Source organism: Pipistrellus kuhlii, unplaced genomic scaffold (genome assembly GCF_014108245.1).
Source record: "Pipistrellus kuhlii isolate mPipKuh1 unplaced genomic scaffold, mPipKuh1.p scaffold_m20_p_9, whole genome shotgun sequence".
NCBI lineage: Eukaryota > Metazoa > Chordata > Mammalia > Chiroptera > Vespertilionidae > Pipistrellus > Pipistrellus kuhlii.
Genome location: NW_023425595.1, coordinates 36,030,008 through 36,051,931, shown reverse-complemented (window position 1 = coordinate 36,051,931; position 21,924 = coordinate 36,030,008). Strand labels below are relative to the sequence as shown.

General features: G+C 41.6%; 1 protein-coding gene across 9 annotated transcripts in view; it reads left to right on the top strand.

Annotated features, from left to right (window-relative positions):
• Window positions 1-20,774, top strand: part of PAK1 (p21 (RAC1) activated kinase 1) — a 110,948-nt gene extending 90,174 nt beyond the window's left edge. For all 9 annotated transcript variants that reach the window (XM_036428546.2, XM_036428541.2, XM_036428542.2 and 6 more), the window contains exons 8-15: window positions 2,254-2,317; window positions 6,489-6,537; window positions 9,163-9,275; window positions 12,890-13,007; window positions 13,848-13,947; window positions 14,912-15,108; window positions 15,729-15,866; window positions 19,418-20,774. In XM_036428546.2, the coding sequence (XP_036284439.1) occupies window positions 2,254-2,317; window positions 6,489-6,537; window positions 9,163-9,275; window positions 12,890-13,007; window positions 13,848-13,947; window positions 14,912-15,108; window positions 15,729-15,866; window positions 19,418-19,504 (866 nt within the window). In that variant the 3' untranslated portion in view covers window positions 19,505-20,774. The remainder of the gene's footprint in view (window positions 1-2,253; window positions 2,318-6,488; window positions 6,538-9,162; window positions 9,276-12,889; window positions 13,008-13,847; window positions 13,948-14,911; window positions 15,109-15,728; window positions 15,867-19,417) is intronic.
• Window positions 20,775-21,924: the final 1,150 nt, after the last annotated feature.

Sequence of the window (21,924 nt, the reverse complement as noted above, 5' to 3'; positions counted from 1 at the left end):
CTTAGCCACAAGCTGTGCTTCTCTTCACCCTTCCCTCGTTCCCACCTCCTCTGAGTCAATAGCCCTGATTGGATGCCACATTAAGATGGGAATGTGATGAGAGAGACTGTGGATAGCTCACTCCAGGATCTAGGTATCTCTCAACCTTAGGCATGGGTTATATATGAGTACCGTGGTTGGCAAACTGCGGCTCGAGAGCCACATGCGGCTCTTTGGCCCCTTGAGTGTGGCTCTTCCACAAAATACCACGGCCTGGGCAAGAATATTTTGAAGAAGTGGCGTTAGAAGAAGTTTAAGTTTGAAAAATTTGGCTCTCAAAAGAAATTTCAGTTGTACTGTTGATATTTGGCTCTGTTGACTAATGAGTTTGCCGACCTCTGTACTATTATACAACCAAGATGGCAGATCTGTCTTCTCCTAAGTCAATGACAAACATACAAATAATTAATTTAAAAAATCAATCACAGCACTCTTTCCCATCATGTATAGACAAGGCCTCAAACTTTTGTCAATACAACGTTATAGACTATTCACTAGATAAAAGCTATTTATCATCTACTAGGAAATGAGGGAAGGGAAAGTAACATTTTGTGAGGTTGTACTATGTACCAATGGCAAGCAAGGTATTTTCTTAAATTTATCCCTCATATTAGCCTTGTGAAGGCAGACATTATAATCCTCTTTTTCTTTTCTTTTCTTTTTTTCAGTTAAATTACTTAAAGCTCAGGGATGCTAAATATCTTGCCCAAAATTATACAACCAGAAAAGCACAGGGCTGGGATTAGAACATGACTTTTATTCCTGTAGTTAGAGCATACTGCCTCTTGCTTTCAGGGGCTGGAGATCGAACCTGCAACCGAAGTATGTGCCCTTGACCAGGAATTGAACCCGTGATCTTTTGGTGCTTGGCTGATGCACTGAACACACTGGTCAGGGCTTGTTTGATTTAAAAAAAAATTCACTTTCTTAAAAGTTGCCCAGAGCCCTTATGAACTGATGAAATAAGAAAAGCTACTTACTGCCGAAACCGGCTTGGCTCAGTGGATAGAGCATCGGTCTGCGGACTGAAAGGTCCCGGGTTCGATTCCAGTCAAGGGCATGTACCTTTGTGCGGGCACATCCCCAGTAGGGGGTATGCAAGAGGCAGCTGATCGATGATTCTCTCTCATCGATGTTTCTAACTCTCTATCCCTCTCTCTTCCTCTCCGTAAAAAAATCAATAAAAAACATTAAAAAAAAAGAAAAGAAAAGCTTCTTGGCTAACTCATTTATTTGTTCCTATATGTAGTCTTTTTTCTTTGAATCAGGTTTAAAAAATATATCTAGAACATAGAATTATGGGAAGCCGACTGCCATCTTAGTTAAGGACACAGGATTGAAGCTCCTGCCTTGTTTGTTTCCAGGGCCATTTCCTGCTATTCTCTGGGCCTCCTCTTTCTTATCTTTTAAATAGGGGTGTTATTACCTGTCTCATTTGTAAGTCTCATTTGTAATTGGAGATAATGTATATGAAAAGTACCAAATCTTAGTAACTGGTATTAGCGGAAAGCACTTCGGACTGGGAGACGGAAAACCAAACTCCTAATCTTGGCCCTGACACCAGGGAGCTGTGTGACCTTGGGAGGAAGTATCTTCCCTTCGGTGGTCCTCAGTTTCACCATCTCTAGAACACAAGTTGTAAAACGCAGTGACCTCTCTCGTACCTCTTTCTTGGCACTTGATGTACTTCCTTCTGTGACCCCTTCTCACCTTTCCCTCCCTACCTAATTCTTATTTACCCTGTAAAAATCAGTCCACATATCACCTCCTATCTGAAGCCTTTCCAGTCTGTATTTTGTACCTCTTTCTGTACCCCTTTGTCATCTATATAGCACATGATTATTATTTTTTCATGGGACTTGATGCTTGTCTGTCTCCTCCAGGAAATTGAGCTTCTTGAGAGCAAAGACAGTCTTAACTGCCTCATCTATCTTTTTATTCCTAGCACTCAACATAGAGTTTGGCACATAGCAAGCATATTAAATGAGTAAATGTTTATTGAATGAATTAATTAAAAATTAATAAGTGGCTGTTAGGAATTTAGAAATGGAATAGATTACTTTGAATAGAAGGGTAAGGAGATGAAACTTTTGGGTGGAACTTATGGGGGAAAGCTTAGGCCTTCCTTAGTCTGGTTTTGGGTATTGGGGCCTGTTTCGTATCTTGATCTGTGGCGTGGGGGATGATTCCTGGTCTCTGTTTTTTCTTTTCAAGGAAGCATCGTGAGTGTGGGCGATCCTAAGAAGAAATACACACGGTTTGAGAAGATTGGACAAGGGTTAGTAGGGGCATTTTCTTTCCCTAGAAGAGTGACTTAAAATTGTGTGTACTGGTGCATGTGATTTTGCTTTTGTTTTGCCTCTCAGAAACCTTGTTCTTCTTTCTCCACTTCACCCCTCACCCATCTGAAGGTGTTAGGTTAGGCTGACTTCGGGTTTGGCAGAATTATGCTTAAACGGAGAGATGTGCCATTAGCCAGCCATGTTGCTAAAAATACCCCTGCAGTGAGAATTGGAAAACCATTTATTTTCTTAGTATGAAACATGCTTCCCAAATAACAGCTCTGCGTTTTCAGACTAACCCTGTTTCCCTGGTGCTCAGCTCTGCCAGCACAGTGTGAAATGGGAGACTCAATTGCAGACCCTTCTGCTAGTGTAGCAGGACCTGTTTTTCTAGGTTGACAGTCTTCTCCTCTCTGGTTTCTTCTCTGCATCTTGTATGCTGCCCTCAATGCACTGAACTCAGCAAATCTTAACTGAGTCCTGTTATGTACTAACTAAGCAATGGGAATACAGCTATGAATCAGACATGATCTCTGCTTTCAAAGGTCTCATGTCTGATGGAGAGAGTCAAACAAAGAATTACAATACAGCTGACCCTTGGACAACACAGGTTTAAGCTTCATGGGTCCATTTATATACAAGTTTTTCAATAATACTCTAAATGTATTTTCTCTTCCTTATGATTTTTTTTCTTTTCTTTTTTTTAAAAGTATAAATATAGATTTCAGGGAAGAAGAGAGAGGGAGAGAGAGATAGAAGCATCAATGATGAGAGAATATCATTGATTGGCTGCCCTCAGCATGCCCCGCAATGGGGATTGAGCCCGAAACCCAGGCATGTGCCCTGCCCAGGTCCTCCTGGTTCATAGGTCGATGTTCAACCACTTGAGCCGTGGTGGCTGGACTGCTTTTCTTAACATTTTACTTTCTCTAGCTTACTTTATTGTAAGAATACAATATATAATATAACACATATAATGGGCAAAATATGTGTTAATTGACTATGTTATTAGTAAGGCTTCCTGTCAGCAGTAGGCTTTTAGTAGTTAAGTTTTTTGGGGAGTCAAAAGTTGTACATAGATTTTTGACTACGCAGGAGGTCAGTGCCCCTGTGTTGTTCAAGGGTCAGCTATATACTGTGATTTCTTAAAAAGCAGTTGGACATTTAAAAATATATATATATACTTTATCGATTTTTTACAGAGAGGAAGAGAGAGAGATAGAGAGCTAGAAACGTCGATGAGAGAGAAACACCGACCAGCTGCCTCCTGCACACCCCCTACTGGGGATGTGCCTGCAACCAGTGCACATGCCCTTGACCGGAATCGAACCTGGGACTCTTCAGTCTGCAGACCGACGCTCTACCACTGAGCCAAACCGGTTTTGGCTGGACATTATTTTTAGCAAAAGAACAAAAACTCTATGATTTTATTTATATAAATGTAAGTTTAAGAACAGTCAAAACTACTATATGCTAATATAGAAGCTAGAGAAATGTCACATCTGAGAGGGGAATGCTGACTGCGAAGGGGCATGAAGGAAGCTTCAGGGGTGATGTTGGTGGTGCACACGTGTCTGTATACCTATTGAAAAATCATCAAGTTGTTCGCTTAAAATTTGTGCAAATTACTTGAGATAAGTTATATCTATATGAAAAAGAAAAATAATGAGATTTTTATAGACCTACAGAAATAGCTAAAGTTAAAAAGAAACAATGAAAAACATGATCTGGCTTATGGAAAGCTCTCATTTCAGTGTTAGTTGAATGAAAGCATTGTTGCTAATGTGAAATCATTGAAATTTTCTGTTTTAGTTTTTTTCTTTATGATTCCAAACCCTCCTGGGAATAAAATAAAGTATTGAATAATATACTGATGTTTTAATTATACAGCATTCTACAGCTTACATCAGTTATTTGCATCTATTGTTTAATCCTTAAAACAACCCTGTGAATCTCATTTTTTTTTCCTGGTGGAGTGCTTTATCTACCAAACATGCTTTCGTGAGTCTGACCTCACGAAAGGTAGTTAACACGCTGAGAAGAAAGTGAGAGTAATCTGGCGTGGCATTTCCTGCAGCTAATTACATTGAGGTGCTGAGAATGTAGCAGAGAGGTACACAGGCAAGTGTGGGCAAGCCAGGTCCCATCTCTGGACTTCAGTTTCTTCATCCATAAATTTAAGGGAGAGAAATTATAGATTCTGTGCCTTTCACATCCTGAATTGATGATTAAAAAAAAAAAAAATTCAGAGGTGTGAAGCCCATAAATAGGCAACATCTACAAAATGTGCTTTCATTGCTTATTTGATTTATTTGATAGGTCTGTTAGTGCCGTGGTCAGCAAATTGCAGCTCGCAAGCCACATGTGGCTCTTTGGCCCCTTGAGTGTGGCTCTTCCACAAAATACCACGGTCTATTTTGAAGAAGTGGCATTAGAAGAAGTTTAAGTTTAAAAAATGTGGCTCTCAAAAGAAATTTCAGTCGTTGTACTATTTATATTTGGCCCTGTTGACTAGTGAGTTTGCCAACCACTGTCTTAGTGTAAGGGAGGAATGAAATGTTTATTAATCACCTGAGCTGATGATTTCACATTCTATGATTTTTTTAAAAAAAATGCCAGTAAGTATGAGTAATTTTTGCTTGTTCTTCCCTTTAAGACCTGAAGATTTTTATTTTATTTTTTTGCCCCAGAATTCATTTCTAAACAGTCTATTCAAGGTAGAAATAATCAAGTTCTAACCAATGGGCCTGAGTCGCTTTCTAGACTTCCATAATCATAGAGATGTCCATCCCCAAGGCCTTTTCAGAATGGTGCATCTGGTGGGATGGGGAGGATGGGCACAGGAAGTTAGACACCGGCTTTATGACAGAAGATGGCTAGAGGCAGGATGATGAGTGAACGGGAAATAACTGCCAGTGCAAATAACACAATCCTTTTGATAGCTCTTATCTTATGATCACATTTTTTGGGCATGTAGCTAGGCGCAGGCATCTTCAAACTACGGCCCGCGGGCCACATGTGGCCCGCAGAGGAGTCTGATCCGGCCCGCCAGGTTTTTTGGGCAGTGAGCGCAGCCGAGGTGTTACAGTAGGAATTAGTAGTTCATATAGTCCGGCCCTCCAGCTCTCTGAGGGACCGTGATCTGGCCCCCACTTTAAAAAGTTTGAGGACCCCTGTGCTAGGGTCTCAACCCAAGAGTGGTGGCTAGGAAGCCAGTGACCATAATGTCTAGCTGTAAGGCAAACTTGCAAGTGACTTTTCTCCCTCAATTGTCCTGACTTCCCTGTGAAGCATAATCTCAGGGCTTGCTAGAATGCTTTTTTTTGGCAATACATGGAATTAAATTTCTTCAAATTGCATCATTCATATATATATATATATATATGTATATATATATATATATATATATATATATGACATGTAAAGTTATAAATATTGCTGCATATCATCACCTACAAATATACAGGGTTCTTGGTATAGGCATAAAATGAGTTTTTTAGTTATTTAGAGTGGACATGATTACTTTCCTAGCATTATTCCTAGTATTTCCCTCTCTCCCACTCTCTTTTATCTTTGTGTGTGAGTGTGTGTGTGTGTGTGTGTGTGTGTGCGCGCGCGCATGCATGCATGCATATGTGCATATGTATATATAGTGAGGATATCTTGGGGCTGGGGTAGAAATGTCAGATTTTCTGGGAGCATATGTATTTAAAAAGTATATTTAATATTTTATGTTTGAAAAGAATGCAAAATACAAACCTGTTTTATAATAGTAACTGCAAAATGAAATTCACATATCCTCTTGAGAGCATAAATAAATAATTGATTTAAATTCTCATATTCACCCTTATACTCTTACCTTCCAGCAAATGAGGAAAGTGAAGCTCAGAGAATAACTTGCTCAGGATGGTATAGCTAGTAGATACTATTGTAGGTAGATGTTCCAGATTGGAACTTAGGTATTTTGTCCACTAGAGCCTGTATTCTCTTTGCTATTACATACTGCCCCTCAAATATGAGAAGGTGGGGGTGGGCAGTGGGGGAGGTTATTTTTGCTGCTGTTATAAACTCTTGTATTGCCAGGTTGTGTGTAGATCTGCATTTGACAAGTATCACCTCACTTAATACCTATGTTTTCCCCCCCCCTCTCCCTGACCTGTTGTTCAGCGCTTCAGGCACTGTGTACACAGCAATGGATGTGGCCACAGGACAGGAGGTGAGTGTCTACAACCAACTATTGCTCCTTCAGCTCTACTGTTTGTTTGTTTTCTTTTCTTTTTGGTTACATTTTAACCCTTCTTAGCTCGATAGGGACACTATGTGAAAGACTCGGTGCTGCCGAAGCACCGAGACATTACAATCGTATCCCAATGGCTCTCCAGTGGCTGTGAAGTACGAGATCTGGCTGGACCGAGGACGGCGGATCTCATTGTCCTCCCAGCCCCTCAGACCTCTCCTGAAGGCCCTCCCCCCAAATCATATACAAATGTGAGAGACCGTATTTTCCATTGTGTACACATGAAAGACTGACAGTGCCGACAGGAACCTGTGTTGAAATAATGGTGAGGAAGGAAGGGTGGTATCATTGTGTCACTTTTAAACATGGTGAACTGGAGGGAGAGATCTGGAAAAGAAGGGATGATGGCATACCTGTTCTAAAAGTCCCTTCGATGCAGGTAACAGGGAGCTGAAATAACTTGTAGGGTTGTACAGTTCGCAAGGACTGGGTTAGAAACTTTTGATTCCAAAACTTAACGTTGTGCTTTCCGGGCTGCAAGACCACTGTGGAGCTCAGGTTAGGCACGAGGCTCCTCATCCTGTTTCTGGCCTCTTGGGCCTCACGGCCCTTAATGGGAGGCGGGCTTGTGGTGGGCAGATCCTGAAAGGCTGGAGGCTGCGCGTGTGAGAACCTACCCACAGGAAACAGAAACTTGACTTCCCTCTGTGCCTGCCTTGTGGTTATAAAACTATGAATGGAAGTCCATTAGGGCGGCTAATGAGTGTGGTCAGGAAGGCCTTGCTTCCTGCCGGGGAGTCTGAATCTCCAGGTTTCGGGGTTAAGTGCTTACGAGGGGCTTCCCCGGGGAGGAGCAGAGCTGTTGTCTGTCGCCCATAGGAAGACTGTATGTTAGTGCTGGGAAGTCTTCCAGTGACAGATTGAACTATTACTTTTCAAGCCTTTTTTCTTTTTTTTAGAGGGAATGTGTGTAATAGAATAGACTGGAAGAGGCTTTGGAGTCATAAGGCCCTGTGGGCACTGATTATGACTTTAGTCAATTTTCTTGTAAATGTTAAATCTCCATTTCCTTACCTGCAAATGCAGATAATGATTTTTTCCTTACAGTGTTGTTGTTAGGTTTCACTGGCATAATGTAAGCAGAGCGCCTAACATCCGGGCCTGGTACATAGTAGGCATTCCATGAATAGTAGTGGTGGGAGGGTGGTTGGGTTTTTGCTATTGTTCCTGTTGATGCTGTCATTCCTGCTGCTCTGTGCCAGGTACTTATCAAATGCAGTTATCACTGCTGCCTTTCTTTATCATTTAAATTTCCTTTTGAATATGAGTAACACATGGGCCACTACTTCATTTAGTCCTCAAACCTATCCTGTGAGGAAGGGAACCAGGGTTGGTATTATTATCCTCCGTGTATTGATGAAGAGACTGAGGTTTAGAGAGCTTGTGATTGGTCAAGGTCAGTAAGTGTAGACTCGGCCCTGGAGCTTACATCCTCAGAGTTCAAGCCCAATTCCTTTTGTGTAATAGGAGTGCTGTCTGCTGGCCCGAAGAGGAGGGATCTGATTAGGTGTGAAGGGCATGTAGCCTAGGCCATAGTCAGTAGCTGTTACAAAGGATCCCCAAGGTCCTGCCACTGCCTCTATGTTATCTTCTGTCCGCCTCTGTTCTTCCTTTCTGCTGCCAGCAGTGACTTCTGTGAGGTTCAGTAATACTGTTCCATCCTTCAAGATGGCCTGAGGGAATCCCAAAGGCACTCTGTGGCTCCAAATCTTAACATATGTTACAAGTGCTTACCACACTCAATGTAAGATGTCTTTAGGTCAGTGTGTTGCCCTTCGGACATATGTTTGCAATCCACATATCCCTCAAACACAATTTTTTTATCTACCAGAAGGGGTCAGTAGTAATGCTGAATTTGGTATTTCTGAGGATTAAATGAAATACATTTGAGAATACCTTAGATAGTACCTGACACAGAAAAGATGGATACAAAAGTGCATTGGAAACTAACCTATATTTGTATTACATGGAAATTGATTTATTTCTGTAGACAAGAAGACTCTCTAGATCTTTTTTCATACACAAGCAGTATAGCGATTTTATCCTCTTTTTCTCTTCTCTCTTAACCTGGTCCACTCTGATTTGTCTTTCCACACCAAGTTTAAAAAGTTGTCATTCCCTCTCTGAAGTCTCTACATTACCAAACATGTTTCTTTGTATGGACTTTTGCTATAGCACACCTCTCTTATACTGTGATTTTTAAAAGTATTTTTTTAATATAACTATTTTATTTAATAGCAAGCTTGATCCTCAACCTTGGTGTACATCAGAATCTCCTGGAGGGTTTATTAAAATACAGAATTTCTAGTACTGGCTAGAGCCTGAAAATTTTCCATTTTCAATAAGTTTCCAGATGTTGATTCTGCTGGTCTAGAGACCTCATATTGAGTACCATTGGGCTATGTTAATAAATAGTGAATTCTTCAAGGGTAAGACCATATCTAATTCATCTCTGTCTGCTTAGTGTTTAAGGTCTGGTACTTAGCAGATGCTCAGTAAGTACTGAGTGACTCTAATAGCGTATCTAATGTACTCTGATTTTAGGTGGCCATTAAGCAGATGAACCTTCAGCAGCAGCCGAAGAAAGAGCTGATTATTAACGAGATCCTGGTCATGAGGGAAAATAAGAATCCAAATATTGTGAACTACTTGGACAGGTACGGACAGGTCCTGTCAGAGAGAGAGGGCCTTTGGGACTGAGGGATGGTGGAGTTAAAGGAGAAGGCATCGCCTCCACTGAAGAGTCTTCTATGATGCTCAGCTCTGTGTCTCCGACCCTGCATACTGCTGACACCTCTGCTTCCTGCACAATCTCCTGGGTTAGGCTGAACCCTACACCCTGTAGCTCCTAACAGCACTGTTTGCTCTGCCTCAGGGAAGTCCTTCAGCCCCTTGGCCTGGGTCAGGCCTTTAGGCTTTCAAATCATTCAGTATCTTAAACTTTCCTCATCATGTTCACCCTCCTGAATAAATTCTAGCTTGTCTGGTATTCTCACAAAACGTGACACTCAGTATTTTTATTTCAGATTTGACCAGAATGGAGAGAGTGGGACTTCTTTGTTCTAAATGCAACACAAGCTAGTGATTTCATTTATTATTATTATTATTATTATTATTATTATTATTATTATTTTAAGGAGGCATGTTTCATTGTAAACCCCCATGTTTACATGTTTCATTGTAAATTGGAGTCAATTAAAATCTCTGATCTTTTTTGTTTTGTTTTACATGACCATGTCTTAAGCTGGTAATGTAGAACTTCTTAGTTGTCTTCATTAAATCCCATTTTGATTTTTTCAGCCTATTGCTCCAGTTCATCAGAATTCTATTCTTCAACATAATAATGGTGGTTGTAGCTAGCATTTGTGTTCTGCATTACTTGTGAGGCAGGATTTATTATCTAAGAAACCGAGGTTCATAGAAGTTAACAACCAGCACATCAGTAAGCAGCAGAGGAGGGTTTTGCATTTGAATATCCCTAGCACCGTGTCATGTTCTTTTCGCCCACATATGAAAAAAGAAAATGAGCTTCTTGCCTGGATTTCAGAGACAGCAAAGGTGGAGGTGCAATTGGACTGTCTTGGACTTTAATCCCTTTACTCTTTATACCATTGCACTGCCAACTGATTTTATTTCTGCCGGATTTCTTGTTTTGCATACAAATCATCAGTAAGCTTCGGTTTCTGTAAAGAGGGAAGGAGTTGAACTTTGACCTTCCTGGCATATGATGTTGATAGCTGTAGAGAACAAAGCTTTCTCCTTTTGGGGGATGATTGTCTATATGCTGTGGGTCATGACTGGCTCTGAAGAACCTTCTGAAAGCTCTTACCTTCCCATCTCTTTTAAGAACCTATGACAGAGAATGTAGCTTGGGCACACTACTGAGGGCTATAAGTATACCAGATTTATTTCTCTAAGGGGCTCAGGATAGGGAAAAATGAAAACTGTCCAATAAGGATATGGCCTATCCCATAAGATAGTGAGTTCCTCATCACGGGAGGTGCTAAACAATAAAATGCATGATGACATTGTTGGAGGAATTTCAGTTCTGGCAATTGGATTAGAAAATTTATAAATGTATCGATCAAGCCTTTGCTGGTGTATCCAGAGGCTTAAACTGTGGAATCGGAAGGAAATAAAGCTCAGCCCGTACCTTCAAATAGCTCCTAGCTGGATGTGGAAAAAAGCACGTGGGAGCACCTGTGGGAGGACAGAAGTGAGTAGCCTTCACCTGAGCACTCAGTGGGGGTATTGCAATGGAGAGAGAGTCTGTGATTTTTGAGAGTTGCCCCAGAGGAGAACTCCATGTATTTGTTCTCCAGATATGTGATGCTCTGAGGCTTTATCTAAAGATGTGATTTTTGAAGGTACCTTGGTGCAATGTGTAGCCCCAAAGTGTTTAATACAACATGAACCTGGATGCCCATTGTTTTTTATATCTTGCCCAGGTATATGAACTCTGCTTTGCACGTGTCTGGAGATAGTCTCTAGGCCCCTCAAACTTCTCCCTCCAATTAGTCCAAGTTGACAGATGTCTTTTTGGTGTGCTGGGTGAGAGGCCATAAATGTGCATTGTTTTATTAGGAAGGAAATAGGTTCATGTCCCTGAAGGGCTTTTTACCCAGTTCTGAATTCTCTTTCGGTTCAAATCACTACTGTCCTCTCTCAAAAGAGATTGTTGAAGAAAGATTTAATTTGTCATATTTATTCTTTATGCAAATTAAGAAACTACAAGATTTGCCGAAACCGGTTTGGCTCAGTGGTAGAGCATCAGTCTGCAGACTGAAAGGTCCCTGGTTCGATTCCGGTCAAGGGCTTGTACCTTGGTTGCGGGCACATCCCCAGTAGGGGGTGTGCAAGAGGCAGCTGGTCAATGTTCCTCTCTCATCGACGTTTCTAGCTCTCTATCTCTCTCCCTTCCTCTCTGTAAAAAATCAATAAAATATATTTAAAACAAAACAAAAACAAAACAAAAAAAAAACTACAAGACTTTAAATTATAAATAATCTTAAGGAAGGAGTACTAGATTCATAGTCAAGAGAATAAGATTCAGATCTTAGCCTTTGCTTGAGACCTTTTTCCTCCTCCTTTTCCCCTACCCCTAACAGTGCCCCCATCTTCCCAGTGGCAGGATGAAGGTAAGGTGACATACCATACAGCTCAAGCCAAGCCAGTCTAGCTTCTTTGTCTGAAGCTAGCAAAGAGTCTGTAGGGCTCTGGGCTAGCCTTGTTTTTATTTGTCTTATTCTATAGCTGAGGATGCTAAGCAGACTGGCTAAGTGATCCTTTTATCAGTGATTATGGGTTCTAACTCATGTCAAACTCATGATCTCTTTAGGAATACAGTCCAAAATGGCAGCCCTTGGCTTACTAGAAGAGCCTTTAGTCCTGAAGCCCTTACTGGACTCATTGCATTCTTAGAATCAGAGACACTCAAAATATAGATCATTGGCAGAGCAATGACTCTGTACAATACATTACAGCTTTTAAATGGGTTTTATAGCCTTCTTTTTAAAATATTTACAGTTATCTTTTATTTTACCAACTAGAGGCCCGGTGCACAAATTTTTATGCACAAGTAGGGTCCCTAGGCCTGGCTGGCGGTCAAGGCCAATCTGTGGGGTTACCAGCAGGGCCTGGGGACTTCGGGCTGGGGGAAGCTCTTGCGTTGAATGTCTGCCCCCTGGTAGTCAGTGGGGTCATAGCAACCAGTTGTTCCACCAGTTGTTCTGCCATTCGGTCTATTTGCACATTAGGCTTTTATTATATAGGATTGATTTCTTCAGTAAATATTGGCACCTACTGTGCTAGATTCTGGGAGAGAGTCTTGAACAGGACCCAGTATTTGGTCTCATGGGAGAACCCTCAAGGAGGTTGAGTGACTCCCTGTAATGGTAACATGGACTCCAAATCCTATCTTTGTTAAATGGTGGGGTGCTCTCTGCTTTAGTGCTTCTAGAGGTGTATGGATTGTGTCAAATTTTAGGAGGCATTGCTTTGTCTTGTGACTAAATATAATTTTATATTTTATATCTTCAACCTACTGATCTGCCCTTTGGAGTTTCACAGAATAGTCTGCTTTGTTTTCTCCAGGTGAATTCCTAAGAGCTATCAAGTTAGTAATTCTGTCCCCCAGCTTCTGCTTTTCCCCAGAAAACAGACTCTTCCAGAGCTGATGGAAATGCAGGTTCACTCTGTGTATGTGCCGAGCCTTTGAAATCCAGTTCTATGGCTCAGTGTATTCTGTTTCTTCTTACCCTTTACCCTACAGTTACCTAGTGGGAGATGAGCTGTGGGTTGTCATGGAATACTTGGCTGGAGGCTCTTTGACAGACGTGGTGACGGAAACCTGTATGGATGAAGGCCAGATTGCAGCTGTTTGCCGTGAGGTAAGGCCAGTGGCCAAACCAGCCTTGAGCAGGATGTGGCCTCCATACCCTTGTCTGTCAGTGTTCGACATCTGGTGGGATCTCAGCCTGGGCACTGTGCAGGTGGGAGAAATTAGATGGGAAGTCAGACTCTCCCATCATTCTTTTATTATGCCTGTTTTGAAATTTCTATCACCATGATTTTTTTTCTTTAAAGATAACTTTTTCCGATTATAAAATTACTAGAGGCCTGATGCATGAAAATTGTGCAGGAGTAGCCCTCGCAGTCCCAGCTGCCTTGCAGCCCCGCTATCCCAACCCCCCACTGGTCATTCTGGAAGGTCATTCTGTGTCTGGTCTAATTAGCATATTAGCAATCAGGCAGGCAGACAGAGTGGCTAGGGGTGATTAGGCAGACAGATGAGTGGTTAGGAGCAATCAGGCAGGCAGGCAGAGTGGTTAGGGGTGATCAGGCAGGCGAGCAGTTAGGAGTCAGCAGTTCAGGATTGTGAGAGGGATGTCCAATTGCCAATTTAGGCCTGGTCAGTTGAACTATCCCAAAAGGGTCCTGGATTGTAAGAGGATGCAGGCTGGACTGAGGGACCCTCCCCTTTGCCTCGTACACAAATTTTGTGCACCGGGCCTCTAGTAAAGGTATAAAGCAGCATGGAATGTTAAAAGAATGTTTAACTGGGAGACAGAAGACTAGAGTCTAGACCTATCTATGCCACTCATTTGGAGCAAGTCCTTTTACTTGTTGGGGCCTCACTTTATTGTAGAATTAGGAAGCTGGATTAGTTGATTTCCTATAAGTCTTCGTATTATAAGTCCTTCCTTTCTCTGTTCACACCACTTCAATAGTGCCTGCAAGCTTTGGAGTTTCTGCATTCCAACCAGGTCATTCACAGAGATATCAAGAGTGACAACATCCTGTTGGGAATGGATGGCTCTGTCAAGCTAAGTGAGTAGGAGTGATAATGCTTCTCTTCCCTGTGGGACCCTGTCTCCTGTGGGACAGCATTCATATAATAGTAGCTAGAGAACTCACCGAAGAGCATTTCCTGGGATATGCAGGATCTTTATATGACTATTATGTAGGGTGTCATTTTCATTCATTCATTTATACACTTAGCCAAAAAAATGTACTGAGTGCCCCCTAAGTGCTGATGGACATGTTTTCAAGTAGTTCTCAATCTACATGAAATACATAATTACAAAAATGATTTTAGTGTAATTTTTGTCATTCAGTTATCCATTCAGCAAATGTTTATTATATGTCTGTTATATTCCAGAGCCTCTTGGAATAAAAAAAAATGAGTGAGAAGACATAGTTCTTCCTGTCAAAGACCTCATAATTTAAATAAATATATAATTGCAATGTAATCTAAGTGAACTTCAGGCAGAATAAAAGTGTAAGGACCAGTAGTCCAAACAAACAGGTTATGTCATAGGTGGATGGGAAGACTGTTCTCCGTCTCTGTTCTGGCCACGGGGTGAGGAACTGATAAAAGTGGGGCCATGCCTCATGGTATGTGATTAGAGATTAAGGCTGAAACTCATGCCCAGAAAGTAAACCAAGGACCTACTTGCCAGATTTTGGGATATGGGGATTGTTTTCAAGAAGAAAGAAGAACTGGAGCAAGTAATCAAGGCCAAATGGGCAGCTTGGGCTTTAATGTCTAGTCCTTTTGGCTTGAGGATGGGTAAAAGGCCAGGGTTGATATTTGTTATTTTGCTCCTACTTCTCTTTAAGGTTGAATTTGGGACAGGCTAGGAGCTGGGCATGAAAGTGGCAATCATGTGACTTCATCTTTGGAGAGAAAGGGAGTGAGGCAGAGATTGACACTTAGGAGTAGGCAATATAGTCAATACTCACAAAAGAGAACCCCATAAATATAATTCCTTTCTTTCTTTCTTTTTTCTAGCTGATTTTGGATTCTGCGCCCAGATCACCCCGGAGCAGAGCAAACGGAGCACCATGGTGGGAACCCCATACTGGATGGCACCAGAAGTTGTGACACGGAAAGCCTATGGGCCCAAGGTCGATATCTGGTCCCTGGGCATCATGGCCATCGAAATGATTGAAGGGGAGCCCCCATACCTCAACGAAAACCCTCTGAGAGTAAGTGTTGCTAGTCCCATGACAAGATTTTGAGTTGTTGTCTTTAGTTTCAGGAAATGGGACTCAGGTTATTCTCAATGGCTTTGAACCTAAATCTCTCTTTTCTGGATAAAATCCACCAGTGTTGAATTTAAAGTATAGATGCTCAAAGAAAAGGGATATTAGCAGTAACTCATTACTTTACTACAGTACTCAACAATTGAGCTCCTATCATGAGCAAGAAACCGTTCTAATATTAGAAAATAAATTAATATATAAGTAACAGAGGCAGGTGCTGTGAAAAAAAGCAGAGTAATCCATGGCTGGTGTGACTTGGTTGGAATATTGTCCTGTGCACCAAAATAGGTGGCGGGTTAGATTCCTAGTCAGGGCACATACTGAGGTTGTAGGTATGTACGTGTAGGAGGCAGCTGATCAATATTTCACTGGTTTACATTATGGCCGGTCACATGGCTTTTTAACGTTAAACTCGATCCCTGGTCATATTCTTTCCCGTATACCAAAGCTGCCTCTTTGTGTCCTAGGAGCATAAAGCAGCTGACCATATGTCTAGAGGGTATGTCTGGGAGCAAGTGAAAACCTCATTGGAACCTAAAGTGATTTTCCACTTGTGTTGTCAGGCCTTGTACCTCATTGCCACCAATGGGACCCCAGAGCTTCAGAACCCAGAGAAGCTGTCATCTATCTTCCGAGACTTCCTGAACCGCTGTCTTGAGATGGATGTGGAGAAGAGAGGTTCAGCTAAAGAGCTGTTACAGGTAACTGGTTTTTGGAAATCAAGCCTGTTTTGCTTCATTTGTGTCTGTGAGGTACGGGTTTTTATAGAACCTGGCTTCTCTCTTCTTACCAGTTTTACACTCGAGCTACATATATTCCCAGTTCCCTAACCTTCTTCATCCTGGGCTTCTGCTCCTGTCATTCCTTTAGGCTCTTCTTCAGCCTGTTAAAACTCTACATTCTCCCAGGCTCAGCTGAAAAATCTATTATCTGAGCGCCTGTTGAACTTTGCTTGTATCTTTCTTCAGCACTTGTTTTGTTCTGCCTGATTAGGCTAGCAGAGTTTGAGTCTTTGGTAGAAAATGCTATTTGATATGCAATTATTACAAAAGTTTTAGTTTACTGGGAGATAAGCTCAAAAAATTGCATTTTCAGTAAAGGGTGTCAGAGGACATAAATTTTGGGGAGGTTAGAGTGCAGCTTTTCAAGTCTTTCCTGTTTCTACAGTTGAAACCCTCTCAGATGGTGGCAGTGATATTCTGCCAGACTTGGCGAAACCTAAAGTCGGGAGTTTACCATGTCCTTTTTACTACCACCTGCTTAATTCTGGTTAGACAGACTAATTATTTCACATGGTTGCAAAAAGTATCTTTAGCAGGCCACATTATTTGTATTTAACATTTATGTTTCAGGTACAATTTCTTATTGCTAGTATATTTTAGTACATTGCCTATGGCGATTTAATAAGTATCACATAACTTTGTAACAGTGAGTAATCTGTAGGCATGTACAGTCAGTCATTTTTTTTTAATTTTTTTTTTTTTTTGTATTAGGACCAAGAGCAACTAAGCAGGGCAGGGCAGAGCAGGATCCATCACACTGCCCTGCATTGAAGTTAGTTAATGAACATTCCTGTTTTCCCACTAGATTACAACCTCCACTTTATTAATCTCTGGGTCTCCTCTTATAACTAGGACCTAGTTCAGAATAGGTATTTAGAAAAAGTTTGTTAAATTGAATGGAATTGCATAAATTGAAATGTTACCCTCTGGAACATACTTAGCATTGCTTTGTAATTGGGGTTACTGGTTACAGAGCATTGGTCAATTAGATATAAGATCTGGGTTCTGCCAAATGTACTCCAATAGTCTCTAGAATCCTTTGGGACTAAAAACCCCTTATAACAGGCAGTACAGATAGGATCCCTTTGCCTTTCATATGAGGTTTGTTCTGGAAACCCTAGGCATTGGGAAATGTGCAAATACTATGTCAAGCCTGTAGTTGAACATATTGTTAAGTAGGTACCAAATTGTAGTTATTGAAAGATTAGTGCCCTCTAGAGTTTTACCGATATAATAATATAACTAATAATAAATGCAGGATTTTGAATCTTTACCACACTCTAGGCACTAAGAACTTTATATATTTTTCATGTATGCTTTATAATAACCCTGAGAGTTATAGCTTCTGTTATTCCCAAGTTTACATGTGAAAAAAAAATGAGCATTCAAGCATTTAGTAGCTTTTTTATGATTGCATACCTGATAAGTGGGGAATTCAGCATTTCAACCTATGTTTATTAGGCTCTCAGGTTTGTGTGCTTTTTCATCCTGTGCTTTTTCATTTTCATCCTTCCATTCTCTTGGACATTTGGGTTCTTTTTAGTTATGACTATTAGAAGTAAAGCCGTGATGCACAGCCTTTACATCTGTCTCTTGATGGATGCACAAACTCCTCTTGGAAGTGTCCCTAGGAATGGAATTGCCGGGATGTAGGATAGATTGTGTTTAGTTGAAAGTAGATACTGCCAGTTTTCCAAAATGGTTTGTTGTCTTTCAATGGTTTGTTGTCTTTCAAAAGAGCTCAAAGAGTGTGAACACTGGAAGGGCCTTCGGGCTTATCTAGTCTACTTTGTTCACTAGAGAGAGAGGGAAACTGAAGCCTCCCGGTTGGATAGCTGATCATGCCGTTTTCTCAGCTCAGAGGCTTATAGAGCATGTGATCTGAGGACATGGGCTCTTTAACTTGTTACTGTACATTGTAAATACTTAAAACCGTGACTCTCGAAATCTTAAAGAATGAAAGCTTCACATCTATTTCTGCTCTGCAGACACATCTGTAAACAGAAGTGCATAGGATCTTATGTTGGAATTCATATCTGCATGATTTAGCCAGATCTTTTTTAAAAAATATGTTTTATTGATTTTTTTACAGAGAGGAAGGGACAGGGATAGAGAGTTAGAGACATTAATGAGAGAGAAACATCGATCAGCTGCCTCCTGCTGGGGATATGCCCGCAACCAAGGTACATGCCCTTGCTCGGAATTGAACCTGGGACCCTTCAATCCTTAGGGGTTGATGCTGTATCCACTGAGCCAAACTGGTTAGAACTAGCCAAATCTTTTATTCCTTTTATGAAAATTGTAACTTCTTGTTCTCAGTACCTCTTTATGTCCTATCTCTGTCTAAAAGGAAGTTGAAAAGTTGAGCAACTTGTTAGCAATGAATCTATATATATTTTTTCTGTGTGTGTCTGTACACATATACAACATGATTAAAAAGGGATGTATAAAGATGACCAAAAAAAAAAAAATCAAATGTGCAAATAATTTTAGTTAAATTGTTTTGTTTAAACATCAAATTTGGTTCCTAGTTTCCTGGTAGTCAGGACAGAAAAGGAAATGTAATAGTTCCTATATTCTTACCAATTGAAGAAATATCCCCTATTCTCAAGGCACAAAGCTTTTTACTATTAAATGTAAGGAAAATAATTTTTTAATTAAGAGACTGGATTATGTAAATCATTGTTTTTCATGTCCGTTTTATTGAAAATGTGCATGCAGTTTTCATATGGTGTTTTCTCCAAAAAGTCTTCTTTAATAGTTGGGGATATGGCCCCGAGTACAGTCCAATAAAAGTGATTTTGGTTAGGACCAAGCTATTGATCAAGTCCTTACTGAATTAATTAACCTTACTGGATTCAAGGATAGCACAAATTATGAGACCAATGCTCCTAAAATGCAGTGTTTCAGCATATCATTGAGTCGTGTTTAGTCAATACCTTCCCACAGAGGTAATTATTTTTCTGATGATCACCATAGTTTAGTCTTACCTAATATAATATAAAATCATTTGTATCTGGCTTTTTTATTCAACATAATGTTTGTGGGCTTCATCTCATTGTCAGTGTACCAGTTATTATTTTATTTCTGTGTAATTTCCTGTGTAGTATTTTATGACCATAACATTTTCATCCTTCCATTCTCTTGGACATTTGGGTTCTTTTTAGTTATGACTATTAGAAGTAAAGCCGTGATGCACAGCCTTTACATCTGTCTCTTGATGGATGCACAAACTCCTCTTGGAAGTGTCCCTAGGAATGGAATTGCCGGGATGTAGGATAGATTGTGTTTAGTTGAAAGTAGATACTGCCAGTTTTCCAAAATGGTTTGTTGTCTTTCAAGGATGTCCTTCAATTTGGGGATAATCTGAAGCTCTCCAGGTAGCATCTTTGTGCAGACATGGATGCCCTTAACATCTTGTAATGGCAAACTGTCATGTGACTTTTGCTTTTTTTCTTTTTCTTTTCTAGCATCAGTTCCTGAAGATTGCCAAGCCCCTCTCCAGCCTCACTCCACTGATCGCTGCAGCAAAGGAGGCAGCCAAGAACAATCACTGAAACCACGCTCACCCCAGCCTCATTGTGCCAAGCCTTCCATGAAATTAATGCTAATTCCAGAAATTCCAACCCTTGATGCTCTCTCTTCCTTGCCTTGCTCCTCCCATTTTCTGGTCTAGTGCTCTCAAGACTTTGATCCTTGAAAACTATGTGTCCAGCTTTGAAGAGAAATGCAACCGACTAATCAGATGATGGCTATCTAAATAAGGAATTTCCTCTCGATTTGTGGATGTGAGGGTGATTTATGATCCGAGCTTACATGAATAAACCCTTGGACTCCTATTTCTACCTAGCAAAATCTTCTTCACCTACCACCTCCTCCTAAACCCCCAGCCAATCGGTTTTTGGCTGTATAAATTTTTGGCTTTATCACATTATCAATTTGTAGTTGGTTGAGGTTTCTTTAGTTCTTGATTTTCTGTGACTGAACTGCCCAAATACCAGTTTGTACTTGAAAATTGGAACAGCTTGAGGAATGCCATGGTGGTTGATAATCTGTCAGGGGCATGAAATGGTTCAACTTCCTGGACCATGACTATGGCACAGCTGATACTGATACGGGAAGAGAGAGCTACCACTTTTTCTTTGTGCTTCTACAGATGTTTGGGAGGATCTTGACCTAGTAGTGTTCCCCATGCTATTTCTTGTGAAACGGTCTTGGCTCTCTATGTAGCAGCGTTTGACTCCCTACATCCTTTAGACTGCTGCTCCCCATTCTGTCCTTGTTTAGAACACTGAGAAGTTTCCTAGGGCCTATGCTGAGTGAGAGCAGTGTGAGAAGTCAGGGGGAAAAAAAAATTAGCTGCTTTTAGAACAAGGCTGGACATCAGCACCTGTCCAGCTATACTCATGTGGTATTTTAAGAACTCAGTCTCTTTTTCCTTTTGGGATAAGGAGCTGAAAGATTAAATGAGATCTTCCGATGGCCTGAATCTTTTGGTCAAAGGGAAGGATCTCCAAATCTGAGACTACATGTTAGTTTGGATGGATCTGGTGGCCTGAGATGATACTCTGCTAGCTGGGAGGGGACCCTGTTTTCACAATGCATGGCCACGCTCTCTGCAAATGGAAATGCTTGCACTGGGTGTCTGGGATGTTTGCTACCTCCTGCTATCTTTGTGGTTTTGGTCTTGCCACTATGGTAGGACCCCTGGCCAGCACTGAGGCTTGTCGTGTCAGCCCCATTGGCTACCTTGTTATACTCCGAGGTACTGCTGCCTCTGCAGCACAGGTTTTATTTCCTTCAATAAAAGAAGATGAAAATACTCTACTTGGAGCATATGCCTTTCTTTTTTCCTTTATTTCCTGGTTTTTTTATTTTGACATAATCTCAAACTAAAGGAAACAAATTTATGAAATAAATATATATCTTTTGTTCTTGAACCATTTGAGATCATGTGCAGATAAAATGCCTCATTTACTCCTATATATTTCAGTGTGTTTTTTCTTTAAATTTTTTTTTTTTTTGATTTTAGACACAAAGGGAGAAGGAGAGAGAGAGAGAAGCATCAGTGATGAGAGGGAATCATTGATAGGCTGCGTCCTGCACACCCCACAACTGGGGCATGAGTCCTGACTGGAACCAAACCGTGACCTGGTTCATAGGTTGATGCTCAACCACTGAACTATGCTAGCTGGGCTCTTTCTTAATGCTTTTATTTTAAATCTAAATTAAGAGAAACAGGCCAAAATGTTTGTATATTATAAGGTACATGCATCTTTTAAGGTGCATGAGTCATGCACCTTAAAAGGAACTGGGTCGCGAGGTTGCAATGGGCACGGGTGGGTCTTGGCCCATCTTCCGAGCCCCCACTCGGCCCCTCCTGTCATGGCCCGCATCCCACTCCCACCACAACCACTCCCATGTGCTCACTGCGCCAGCCCTGCTCACACTCCTGATAGTGTGGAACAATTGGGGGAGCGGGGGAACTGGCGCCATCAGCGGGTGTGAGCAGTGGCTCTGGCGCTGGCTGCAGGTGCTAGTGGGCCGGCACCAGCAGTGGGTGTGATTGGGGCCATCGCCAGCAGTGGGTGCGAGAGGTGGCTGCCCGCCCGGATCACCCCTCAGGAGCAGGAGGAGTTGGAGAAGCCCTAAGGGGTGATTGGGGTCAGCAGCTGCTACTGGCACCCGCTGACAGCACTGAGTGATCAGGGTGGGCTCTGGGCGCCAGCAGTGGGTGTGAGCTTCGGCTTTTGTGCTGGCAGCAGGTGCGAGTGGGGCTGGCAACAGCAGCAGGTGCAAGCGCCCTGCGGGACCACAGCATGTGGGAGCAAAGAATTTTCAGTAACCACTGGAGGCTCACCCTGATGACAGTGACAAGCACACCACCTTGGTCTGGTGTCCCCACTCACCTGCTCCACCATCCTGCCGCAGCCAATGCCCACCACGTTCCACACACTGCCGTCTGCTGCTGATGCCT